Here is a 13786-nt window from a genome sequence, read left to right on the forward strand (position 1 = left end):
ATTTTGGGGACAAATGACTTAGATTGTTTAAATTGATAACGTAATTTCTCCGACTTTATGGTTCAATGGTTCAATTGGAACAAGTCAACGAGAAATCCGCCACCCCCGGGGCGCCTATCGCACTCGTCCTTTTTCTCACACCCGAGCATCCTAAACGGTACGGTCGATGCTTTACGAGGGAAGCAAAATGAAATGCCACCTACCGGTTCCGGACGCGCGTATCGAAATCGGGTCGAATCGAGCGGTGTGTCTTTGCTGCGGGAATAATTACTGCGCAGCGGCGCCGTGGCCAAAAAACGATGTCTCCGTCGAAGGAATGACGTGCGGTGGAAGGCTCAACGTGACTTTTGATGGATCTCGTAACAAACACCCACCCACCGAGGGGATGACTGGCTCACTTTGGTACCACCGTTCTGAGCCGGGCTCGTGTGCCCCGGAAAGTGAAATAATTACAAACGGCTCTGCAACCGGTCGCACCGGCCAGAGCGATTGATGATGCGGGAGAAACGGAACGAAACGCTAGCTATCTCGTTACAACAGCACGACGTCGTAATCACCGTAGATCCTAGGGGTCCTTGCATCCTGCACCGTGACAACCCCGGTGTTGATTGTCGCTGGCTTTTCATGGAATGCTCTTTTTCTCTCTTTCTCCTCGCAGACCGGCCCGAACCGATGTGCCATCGATGTACGCCGAGGACGATGTATTCGATGATGAGTATCAGCGCCAGCTGGATGTACGCTGCAGCCGTGCCTCGTCCACCATTAGGAGTAGTCGCTACGTATCGGAAGGATTTGTACAGTATTCACAACCTAGTCTTAATGGTAAGTAAGGGCCCGGCGGTAGCATTTGCGCATGAATTGGGGGATTTGCTGGTTTTTTGAATTTTGAGCAAATTGCTGGATATCGTTAAATCCATCGAGAGGGACAAAAACGAAGCATCGGCGAGTACTCGGGAACATATTTTATGGGCATCAAAACCATTTGCAATGGTTTATTGCACGCGATCGCTTCACAGTAATTTAATAATCCGCTCCTAAATTATTGATTGTACAAAGCTCTCGCTGGTCGCCGCCGCCACCACCAGCAAGATATGTTATTGAACGCAAAGTATCTCATCCCGCGCATGATCAAAACGGTACGTAAATCCACACGGCCGGAACGAATTTGCGTTCCGCATGGTCGATACTTTAAGACCGGGTGCGTGCCTCGCCATAAATAATGCTGCCAGAAGAAGATAAGCATACTTTGGTGGTTCCATTTCGCTCGAGCAAATCATAGGCGGGTTGATATATTATTTAAAAAGGAACTCAATTCTGCCGTGATGACCTGAGGCGCTGGCGCCAGTTGAGGGTCGCCACGGGCTGCACCTAATGTGCCCAGCGTGGTTAGCGTGTGTGCTGCAGATGCTTGAAAGTACCCAATTTTCCCTCCAAACATAATCCCATACTTATGCTTACATCAACCGTAGCCCAACGCTTGCCTCACGACTAGGTCGTTTGCATTGGACTCTTAATCGTTGCCAGAAGGCAGTATTTTTAAATTCGAAACATTTCACTCGTTTGCCTGGTTTTTTCTTTCTCTCTTTCCGTCTCTTTTCTCTCTGTTACTATCTCTTTTTCTCACGCTTTTCGTCTAAATGGCTATCTTTTTTTTTTAAACTCCTTGTGCCACTATGCCGCACCATAAAAGCTCCCATTTCGTGAGCCATCATCAGGGGCTCAAGGTTTCACCAGCGTATCGTATATCTCATGCAGCGATCAGGAAGGACCAGCTAGGACAAGCGAACCAAGAACGGGAAGCGCACAGTTCCCTCCCCGTTCGTAGACACGATTCCCAAAAACCCAGATGATGAATGTGAGTTTTCACTCGTAGGGAAATTTGTGCGTTCTATATTCTCCTTTCCTTTCGGCACGTTTTCGGACCCGTTCGCTGGCACCACCGCTACTACTACTACTACTACTACTCACGACCTCACGGGTACTGCCGGCAGTGGCTTATGCTGTATGCGAGGGTGCATTTGACGCTCGTTCCTATTAATGTGCCGCTTTTCCTTCGATTCAATCAATGACGATTGTATCATATATCAACAAGATGAATGAGGCGATAAACAACCCCTGATGGTATCATCTCGTGCGCTTGTCTAGCTCACTCGCTACCACTTAGAGTGGTGTGGCGTTACCGTCTGCACCCTTCGGCCCCGTGCCACATTAACATCGAATCACATTCGATCGCCAGCCGAGGCAGGATCTGCAAATGCGAGAACCTCCGAGCGGCTTTCACGGCGGTCGTCGGTTGGGCTGTGAACCGACGGAAACATCCGCCCGAGGCCAGATGGAAATGGGAACCAGCACCCATCAAGCATCAACTCTTTAACTTTCTCAACTCTGGTGGAGGATTCTGAGAAAAATATTCATTCCATCGCATTCTATTCGCAATCGAAAAATATTTTCTCACCCATTTGCCATTGCTCATAGCTCTACCGATCGGTTGTGCTAATGTTTTTGGGTGCCTTTCGGTAACATTTTTTTCTTCCTCGATTCCGGAACCGGAAAGTAAAACCGGTACGGCAGCAGTAAGAAATGATTGCCGTTCGGCATCCATCTTCGCTTGGGACTACCCGGCAAATGGAATCCAGATTTGCCATCTCATTTTACTTAATTTCATCCCTATTTCTTCTCTCCGGTCTTCGTCTTGGCTGAAGGAATCCACCCAGGCATCATTCATCGTACGGCAGCCAAGCGAGCTTTACCGTTGCGCGTGTATGTGTGTTGTCGACTGAGGGGCGCTTCCTGGGGCCACCACGGCGCATGGGAAGCGCTGGGACAAACATAAAACAGCCCACACCGGTGCCAGTCGATGGAAGCTTCGCCCACCCGAAGTACGCAAATTCGATTACGTGATGATGATAATCCAAATCAATAAATAAATGAGATTCGAGCCGGCGCCGATGCCGACATCCGCAGACCGACACCGGGCAGGTGTTCGGATTCACCGAACCCATTTTGGCCGGCGCCATTAGTGCGGCATGCTGTCACTTTCCACCTGCTCGGTCGAGTAGGGGAAACGATTCAAGGTATTTTTTCTTCTTCCACGTCACTGTTGCTTTTCCTGCCGGTGACAAAATTATGCGCCCGAGTGGGAAAGTGACTAGATGCGCAATAGACACGATCGATTTTTCGGATACATAGCACTCTCCAAGCGTATCGTGGTTTAAGAGTGTGGAGTTCCATCTGTAGGAATTTTTATGGTGGCATGTCTGCAATATATTCCTTTTTCTTGGTACTCTACTACAAAGAGTCGAGAGTGTTGTCTGGATGAAACCTCGCATATTTGCTTTCCTTTCACTCAGGCAGTATCAATCTGACGCTAGGTCATCGTGTCTGTCCATGAGTGACGGTGTATGAAGTTTATACACGATTTAATGAATCGATCGACTGTTTTCCATTTTATAAGCGTTTTCAATTGAAATGGCTTTAAAAAAAACCATCTTTATGGTTGCTGATGTAAAGCACCAGGCGTCTCCACCAATGAGCCGATGGAGACGCATGGTCCTTCACGCAGTGCTTCGTTCGTACCGATGCCGAATAATTTAGTGGTGGCCCGCAAATGATTACGAGCCAAAAGAGTTGGCTTTTGAGCATGCTGTTGTTTTGCTTTGCTCATCAACCATGATTAATCAAAAGTATAGCAAATATTAGAACTCCTTCACGAAAGCCCGTCTGATTTCCTTCGTGTTGCTTCTTCCTGGTCGTGGCCACCACTATCCACTATCTGAAGCTTACCGTCTCAACGGCAGCCACCCATACGATGGATGAGATTTACCAGCTCCGTAAACACTTCAAAAAATCACATCAAATAAACTTATGCACGGTACGGTGCTTGCAAAACACAAACACCACCACCAGCAACATGCCGCAAAACCTTGCAAAAGCTCCGAATTCACCGAACCCAACCGGTCTCACGAGGCCACCCGGCTTTTGCCGGCAAACGTGACGGACAAATGTGTGCTGGGTTGCGGTGTATGGAAATAGAAAAATTGATGAGCATCCAAAATCTTTCACGCCTTCGCTGCGTTCCCAAAAAAGACAACCACATGCACAAGGCCGTCGAAGGCGTCGACGATGACGATGGCTCAGAAGATTCGCACTAGCAATCAGGACCGGCAAATGGATCCCTTGCTGCTTCGTCGGTGCATGTGGGCGAGTGTCGGGCAGGCTCGGTGGACTCTGGTTTGCGAGCGGCTAAGGTGAAACCCAATCAAACACTGAATCCTAAACAAATTCCCACACTTTCAGGTCGTAACTGGTTTGTTCATATCGGCGGTACTCAGACGGAGTCGTGTACCACTAGGGCGTAGCTATTCGGTTCTATTGTGCAAGCCTTCCATGCCGGCAGCAGCTGTCGATTGGGTGGTCATAAAAATTGTCTACAAAAGTACTTTTGATCTAAGATATCAGAACACGTACATTTTGCAAGCTTTTCTTTCAATGAATATTTCAACCTACATTGATTTAATATTTTTATGTTATTGAAATAGTCATCCTATCTCAAAAAGTGTACAATATATAAAAAAACAATTCCTTACGGTACAATGATGGCCCAATGATTGGTAAAACAAAATAAAATTACACATTTTACATTGCTTACCGTAAGATTATCCACAATTCACAGCAAAAATAGCTACATCACTTTAGCAACCTAAAAACCTACTACACCAAACACAATAGCAAGCGTCCTTGAGCTGTTGTTTTAATACGACCGTAAATGGACCTGCCAGCGAACGGTAGCCTCTCAATATAACCCGTCTTCACAAAACCACGAAAAAGCCTTCACCCAAAAGCGTAATAAGGTACAATCCAACCCACCACTCCCACGGGGTTTCATATGCAAATATGTAATGTGTTTGCCAGATGATTTGGAGCTACGTCGAACCGAAGAACAAACGCTCCGGATCATATTGAGTGTGTCTGGGTTTTCTGTCCGGTCTTAGTCCTGCTCCGGCTACTATTTTCCTCATGCTCATATTCTACCGATACGCACGGGCCCCAATTCTCGTTTGCTCCGAGCCGGCCTTTCGCTAGCAGGTTCGACATCGGCTCGTGCTGTCCATCAGACGCGGGAAAGCCTTAGTGAACCTTTTTTTTTTTCTACACACTCTATTCCGGAAAGAACTTGCTCCATCATCATCTCCGCTAGGCAAGAGATAGACGATGCTGTTGTTATGGTTGGGAGTTTTGTTCTGAACGTTCTTCAACCAGATATCCTTACCTTTCGTATTCCTGTGCGACGCTCAGCCATCGGTTGGCCATCACACGTACGGCATGCGTAAATTTCACACCATGTGCGTCGTTCGATGGGTTCTTTTCCGTTTTCGACGCAAAATTTTATTCGAACGAGGCTCGTGGGGGTTATTAACTTTTTTAACTCTTCTGATCGAAAAGGGTAGTTAAGCAGCGCATGATTTGCATATTTCCGGCACACAATGCGCACAATGGGTTTCGCACGGTAGGGGTGTACATTATCCAATACCGATGGATACAAATAAACCATCGCATACGGTCACTGGAAACCATCAATGAATATTCATAAGAGCTGACGCTTGTCGAAACTGAGCTGACCCGTAACTGGCCACTCAGCTCACCAAGTGGTATCGTAGGCATTTGCATCTGCTCGTATAGGTATGCAGTATAGGTTAATTACTTCTGTTTACATGTCCTTCAACTTCCTGGCGAGCAGTCCAGACATCAAGTAGAACCTCTTTTTCGAATTATAATTGGTACTGGGATTGTAAAACACTGCTTTACTATCTCTCAAGGGGTGTACAAGGAGAAAAAATAGCGCATCTCCGACACCATTTTCAACTTGAAATTTTCAACCTCTCTTCTTTTTTCTCTCGTTTTCCGTTCGGTTGGCTTTTGCTTCGTCTTTGGTTGCATCATTTTATTATAATTTCCAGTTTATATTGCAGATCCCGATCTGATATTGCCACGTGGTGGGGACATCGAGTTCACCACACTATCAGGAGCTTAACATAAGCTGCCAACAGAGGACCGGGCTGCGGCAGAGTAAGGAAATGGAACGCGTAGCGTAAGCTCACGCCACATGCCCATGGAAAGCAGCGCGAGAAATTCGAGGCATATACATATTGCAGCAGCCGAATAATGCAACTTATTATTAATCTAGTAGAGCGAAGAGTACGTTTTTAAACTTTAAAGTAAACAAAAACATTACATCTCACACTCACACGCAACACATGAACACAAACAGGTAGACTAGGCGAGGTGGACAAGCGTAAAATAAAATGAAACAGGATGATGGCAGCGAAGCCGATAAAAACCAAACAAACAAACAAACAAAAAACATACAAATCAAAAGTAGTTAAAGCATACCAAATGAACAAAGCAAATGTAAACCATGTTGATGGTGTACGATCGCCAAGCGGGATCGTATTGCAGAAGGACATATTTTAGTCGTTATGGGCGACAATGCAACTGATTGGAGCGAATTTCACGCGGTGTTCAACCGATGGAGATTCCACTGTAAACATGTCGCATGAAGAGAGTTTATTAGGCAATGTGTGGCGTGAAGAAAACGGTTTAAGTTAGGTTTTAACTTGTAAGTTCATCAAGATGACCTGGAAGTTGCGCGCATTTGTACGAGAAGTGGCTATCAGTTGACTTAGTTTACGTTATTGTATAAAAGCGTTAAGGTTTAGTGCTAATGAAGGCGAGAAGAGTACATCTGTAACGATACACACATCTGTAACGATACACACAACTAGAAGGGCCATGGTTGTTCGAATATAAACTGCAGTCCAGCCGGGTAGTAGCAATTCATAGCAAAGTCATCAACCGGTGACTGTAGACGAGGTTGGGGATTCAACTCAAGATTGCATCTCGAGATTGTGCCATTGCAAAACAAGCGCCCTCTCGTGAGGTGCAAATCGAGGGATTGCTATTTGAATCTACGAGTAATAGGCATTGGCAGGCGATTCCCCGTGAACCCAACACACATACGCCATCGGAAACACGATGATTAGATAAATCACCGGAATTTTAAGGATGTACACAAGGAAACCAAATGATAAAACATGACCACTGATTGACCGTCGCTGCAATACAGCCCGACCACCCGCGGCAGTGTTGATAAGGACACAAGGTATGTGCGAAAAATCGTCAATCCAAACCGAAACCAAAACTATAACGAAGCAAAAAAAAACAGCAGTTTTCGATGGAACAAACTACTAACAATCAAACGAATAAAGCAACCCTACAACTGGATATTTCCGTTTAATGAATACCACCCGTGTTGAGCGAATAGTTTTCCTGGCGTGAAAGTCTTTTCCTTGCATTTACCATCCCGGCACCATGGCATTCTATGCAGAAATTGCAGAAGCAGTAGTAAGTGCCGCTTTTATTACGGTTCCAGATGGGCGGGGAGCCTCGAAAGCGAGAAACCGAAACAGCGTCTTCAGTTACCAACTTACGCGTAAGTACGAACGGAACGACTAGAAAGAAAAGTTGCAGGCCACCCATCCGAAAAAGGGCGTCTTTGTGGCCAGATTCCGGTAGCGCCAAATGTGTGTTCCGTGCGTTTGTTCAATACTTTCACCACACCGGGAGTGTGCTTGCGTTTCGACGGTAGGTATTAAAATGCAAAACACTTGTTTAGGACACTAATCTCAAATCTCGCTTTTTTTATATATTTCGGGCCACAAATAAATACCACACCATCAACGGGGACAAAAGGTTGTTTGCAGATGCCGGTCCCAGTGTCACCAGACGACCGGTTGACGTTAAAGCGAAAGGTCAAAAGTCCTGATCGTTATTGTTCGGCCCGCTAACCGGGGGCTTTCATTTCGGTCCTGCTTCCGGGGGATCCCTTTTGCAGCCACTTCCCGAAGTCCCGAAGCCAAGGACGATCGTAAAGGTGTGTGTCGTAACATTTCCCATTCCACAGTTGCTCCCGGGGGATGCCGTACGGTCGGGATGAATGAACTGGCTCGTAACACCGGTGCCGGTTGGGCTAGGATTTTGCTGACACAACCCCGAACCCCTGTGACCGGAGTACGTTGAGGACTTTATGAAATTTATCACTCTTACCTTTCGTTTTTTTTGGGGAAAACACCACCCCAATGGTGCCCCATGGTACTCGAAATCTGCACTTGAGTGCAGAATGGGAAGCGATGTAACTGCGGAAAATCGTGTTTGATTCTTCGGTCGCAAATTATCAGGGACACTGGGATGGGATGGGTTGCTAAAATTACAACAGCAAAAAAAACACTTAAACATTACAATTACACGCCCAGTCACTAATCTTGCAAAGGAGAGAGAGTAAGAAAAACAGATTAAATTAGCCTCCCCATGGTTCCACGCTGCAGTGGCCGCAATGGAACGTGTAATATCGCGCGTACGAGAAAGGGCATTAAAATTATATTACCCTTCCCGCTCGGGCTGTGCTTTCTTTAGAGCCTGGCTTTCGTTTATAATGGCGCATTTAATAGGGTCGTGCTTTGCCAAGCAAAAGCACCGAATGGGTGTACAGTGAAAGAAGCAAACACAGTGAAGCCTTTGCCAGCATCCGACTGGGCTACATTTGTGCAACCCATAAAGGAGTACGAAGAGTGTGACCATTGCCTGCAGGAGGCCTGCACCGTCGCTCCTTTCCAATGTCAACAAATCTGGCTCGACTTGGTGGAGGCCAAATTATTCCAGCACGGCTGTTTGTGCTGTTAAAACACCTTAATCGGTGCGACCAGGGTGACGTGTTTCACTGGAATTTACAGGAGGAAATGAGGAACGAATGGGGCAAGGTTGAACTCAAAACCGTGACAAAATGTAATAAACGGCAGCGCGAACGAAACTGGACACGGTCGGGATTAATGCAGGGCGCGTTCTAGCGAAAAGATAAATATTTAATTCACCTAAGTGTGATCTCACCGAGTTCATCTTGCGCTATTAGCGCCGTTTTTCCGGCAACGATTACGCTGGTATGAGTTTTTAGTACGCTCGAAAAACATTTCCCGAGAAACGAGGAGCAACTTTTTGTTGCTTAAAAAACTAATTGTTCACGAGTTCCACGAAGAACTGATGTACGGTTTGTTTTCCCAGTAGCAGTGATAGAACAGAGCGTCTAATACGCCGGGTTTTCATTCTGCTGCGACAAACAGCTACCAAAACAGCTAAATCCTAATCGCAAACACTAATGGCGACGTGTGCAATCCGCACTAAGTCCACCCCATGGCGACAGGTAGCCCTGCGAAAAGCAATATTTTTCCCCGAAAATGGCGAATATTGTTTGCGACCCACTTAAGCGCGTGCAACATACCGAGCTCGGGCACTCTCCTAAGCCGTGTGCTGTGGGGAAACGCTGGCTAAACATTTCAGCGATGTCATCCGCCCGTCTGATGGTTTTCCACTTTCAACTTTGCTTGAAACTTTTCACACTAGCTTCCCGCGTGAACGGGTCGTGTTTTTTGTTCAATTTTCGTACACAACGAAACAAGTACAGCGACCGGCTAACCAACACTTGCTTGCGACCGGACGGCCTGGGGGTATTTTGCTGAAGGTTTAAGCCACTGTTCGGATCTTACCAACACCGGCACCAAGCAACCGGAACTAGCAATAAAGGAAGCCGACCAGTAGCGATGGCGGAAAGAGTCTTGACGGGCCGTAAGAAGGACTTCGAGGATTTCCTTCAAACAAAACTTTTGATAAAACGCCTCCCTCTGAACACCGAACGTCTGCAAATTGAAGCAGGACGTCACGATCGAGCGCAATGCAAACAGCTTCGGAGCGAGAGAGAGAGAGAGAGATAAAGAAAGCAGCACATAAAAAAAACAAACTTTCCTTCCGCAGCTTGCTGAACATTTGTCCTTGCGGTTGCCGCCGGTGGTGCACAGCGTGAAAGCAAAGACCGACCGAGCGAACTAGGCTAGGGCCCCGTCATCATCTTCGTCATCGAGCCGAGAGCGCCGCCGGTGATGGACGGAAAAAGCCGGAAACGGAACCTCAAGTGGGCCGTCACTCGGGCAGCATTGTTTACTCACCGTACCTGCCGGGCCCAGCGTTCCGGCGACTAAACAGCACACAACTGCGAAACTGTTAAGCGATAATCCAACGCCTGAAGCTACGGCTGGGGAGGCATTGGTGAGTGAAACAACTAGTAGTGGCGCCCACTTAACGAGTCGCCGTTCCCGGCGTTTGTGCAAAGAGCATTTGCTCCCGGAACCGGATGCTTGACGGCGATCGATTCGCGCTCCTCTGGGAGGTTGCGCACATGAGTGAGCTGGTAAATTTGAGGCAAATGTGCTTCGGCATAAGTAAAAACAACAACATAATCACATTTTCTACGTTTTCTTCTACAAATTTGTGCCATAGTCTGGGAGCGTGGTACACCAAGTGTTCGGCTGAAGGGCAGTGAAAACGGTTCAGGCACGCGAGGGAGTGACGAGCAAGGACATGTTCTTTATGGAGCTACAACTCGTCTATAGCTGCGAGTAGTTGCTATTACGAGCATTTTTGCAAACTCTCCACCTTAAAATTATGGCATTTCTTAAGAATATAAAACCTACGTATTAATTATTAAATCCAGAAAATGATCAAACTGCATGAAACTTTCACAAAAATTTTCAATTTTTCCTTTTATCGAAAACAAACTTGAACGGTTAGCTTCATCTTTGGAAATTTGAACACTCACACCATTCTTTCGATGGTGGTGAGTAAGCAGGTATCCGTTTTTTTTATTCACCACTACCGAGCAATCAGTTGAAGTGTTAAGATTCTAAAAAATGACTTTTTAATTACTTTCTCGAAAAAATAAAAAAAACATGCATAGTGCTATTTTCAGCAATGGCCTCTTATGTTGCTTCTGAATGCACAGTTTCACAAAACATCTTAGCTCTAAACTCCACTCATGAGGTAATGGGTCATACAGGCGGCCGAGCATTAAAATGGGAAAAGATGTTGAAGAAAACAATAGCCACGTGGGGCATTGTGATAATTTGTTAAAATCTCTTTCACACTTTCACCCACTTGCTCGTTGTCGAGTATGCACGCTCAAACAGACCCATCAGGGGTTTTTTTTAGTTTGGCTTTAACTTTTCGCAATGGCTTCAACTTAAATGTCTAAGCGGGAAAAGTTTGTCAAATATTCATGATTTAGGTCAAAATATTTTGGTTGTGGTCATTAACCACCAAAGAAACAGGTATGTTTATTTCAACGTTTCTAGCCTGAATCCTTTAACGTGGGACAAAATATATTCCGCCTATACGAATGAATAGCCATCTTGGAGCAAACATCGAGTTAGTGGTAAATTTGCGCTGCCCTAGCGATAAATCCGACAGCCTCATTAAAAATTTCTCTTTTAACCCTCTAAAAGCATACCGTATATAATGATCAACCCAGCGACTTGGTCCGACAGCGCAGCATTCGAGAGCTCGTATACCTTAAGTCTTATCCTTGACAGGTATTCCATAACTTGCTACACATCACGGCGAGCAGAAAACGCCATTATGAAAGGCCATGAATGGATAGTAAATATAATCAACAAACTGCAAAACAAAGTTGACGGAAACTTTCGCAAGCCGCGAACCGCACAATTGCATCGCATGCTGGCAGGTCTATTGCCGGTGGGTTGCGATTTTACGGTGTTTGGTAACGGCTCAATTTGTTGTAAACGGAATCCTATTTCGACGAACATTCATTTTGAGCAAATTGTTGATGTTTTTGTTCGTGTTCTAGGAAGTGAAACTGCATTTATCTTTAAGCTAATTACAGGCCACGTTTTGTTAATATTTCTTACCAATCATATTTAAAATATTTTTTAAACTAAATGGCATCAGTGCATTTCCGCATGCCGATGTTCTAAACTAATCTTGAACAAAACAACAAAATCGTTGAACTGCTTGTCTCTCCATATTTCTGCTGATCATAGTGAGCGTTGAAAAAAAGTTTCATCTCAGTGCCGCAAACGAGTCTACTGTCAAGTGGAAATAAAAGCATCCTCCATCTCACTCCGTGCTGCTGGCCAAACATCTGCCCGACATCGTCCGACGCGCATACAACTGAAAACTAATTCGTACGAACAATCAGCGTGAACCGACCCGCTACTCTATGTTTACATCCAACACCAACCATTTTACAGCCTCAAAATGAATCCGTTGATTGCACCTAACAATGTTAATGACGGGGTTGCTGAAGGACGATAATCACGGTGCTGGATTCGGTGTGCCCCGTTACTAGCTGGTGGCGACCAGTTTAGCAAGGACAATGCTAATCAGTTCGTACGATTCGGCGGTTTGCCTTTCGCCGCCTGTGCTGTGCATTTTTCGACGAAATGCAGATTAACTTTATTATCCGGCAGGCCTTGGCGTTCGCCTCAAAACGGCCCCAACGACTCGGGCGCTCTTTGGCCCGCGTCTCGGGGCGTTGTTGTCTGATACTTCCGTCGTCTTTCAGATCCTCCAGATCCCGGCGTCGCGTGTTTCGCAGCCGAGCTATTGTGCTGGGGCGTTCAGTTTCCTCCGCATGTACCGCTGGTGCCCACAAATGGTGGAAACGCCATTAGAATGCTGGCTGGATGAATGAATGCCTCGGTGAAGTGCTGACCTTTCATCCGCACCCACTGCGGTGGGCGGCATGCAACCCGACGCCATCGTTTCCATGGTGTTTGCGAACGTGTGGGAAGGGTGGGTGGGTCTAATAGACAAGCGAGAAGAAAAGCTTACCATTATTTCGGACATGAGCAGGGGGAACCGATTTCGTGGAACGGTGTCAACAAACATCAAAGAAATCGAAGGAAAGGACATTTGACGTCCTTTGTTTGCGAGGCCAATGTCTGTAAGTCGCTGTAAGTGGTCGTTGGAAGAGCGGCGATTTTGAAACAGATCTCGGATGCAAGGACGAGAGCCAGTATCACTGGTTAAATCTTTTAATCTCCTATTTATTTACAACAAGGCTACTTGGAGTTTCAATACGACATTACGTGAACAAAATATTTCAAATTTTCTACATATTTCCTATCGCTGTTGTCAATGTTCGTTCCAGGTTAGTGCAGTATTTATATAATTTATAAAGATTGGAAACAAACAAACAAAAAGCACTTCTTATATTAACTAGCTTTTCTTAAGTACTATCATTTTCTTTTAATTCGAATCTTCAACGTGGCCGCTTGCCAGCTACTCATTTAACAACATATCAACTACAATCAAACCCTTCTTATTCCTGCATTCAGCATTTCTGGCGCTTTTTGCTGAAAAACAATTTATTCAGTGTCTTCAGTAACATGTCTTATCACATGCCTTCATATTGTTTCGAAACAGGAACATAGCCCAACGTTTTGCAAACCCATCACAATCAGCAGGAGCAGCAGCTTCGATCGAAGAAGTAGTACAACATTGGAGCAGCAGCAGCAGCAGCAGCAACAGCAACAGCAAGACACGACCGGTGTTGTGACTTTTCCTGAAATGTTGTTCAACCCGTATGTCGAGAGCCAAATATTGATACCCAAGTACTTCTAAAAAGGACGTAACGATCAGCAACTAGTTTTAAATAGGCAGCTCGATCGAAGGACTAGCAAGCGGAAGTCGCGTAGTGAAATAATGATGAACGTAGGTAATTAAATTTTGAAACTTTCTCCTCAATAGAGAATGCTTCCCAGGAAGACCTCCGGAGCTCGGCACCCATGCTGAGCCATTTTGTACACGAACTCGAGTACATACTTTGCCTGGCCATTAATGAAAACAGCAGGAAAACGAGCTCTTATAATTACGAGCAAAGCAGGAA

The 13786-nt window shown here is 45.8% G+C and overlaps 1 protein-coding gene across 2 annotated transcripts in view; it reads left to right on the top strand.

The window, feature by feature from the left end:
• The window catches only part of LOC128721649 (nephrin), a 57936-nt gene extending 50660 nt beyond the window's left edge, over positions 1-7276 (top strand). The window contains exons 14-15 of one of the 2 annotated variants that reach the window (XM_053815422.1): positions 659-822; positions 5958-7276. In XM_053815422.1, the coding sequence (XP_053671397.1) occupies positions 659-822; positions 5958-6031 (238 nt within the window). In that variant the 3' untranslated portion in view covers positions 6032-7276. The remainder of the gene's footprint in view (positions 1-658; positions 823-5957) is intronic. The other variant, XM_053815423.1, reaches the window with a different exon arrangement.
• Positions 7277-13786: the final 6510 nt, after the last annotated feature.

This window comes from Anopheles nili, chromosome 2 (genome assembly GCF_943737925.1).
Source record: "Anopheles nili chromosome 2, idAnoNiliSN_F5_01, whole genome shotgun sequence".
NCBI lineage: Eukaryota > Metazoa > Arthropoda > Insecta > Diptera > Culicidae > Anopheles > Anopheles nili.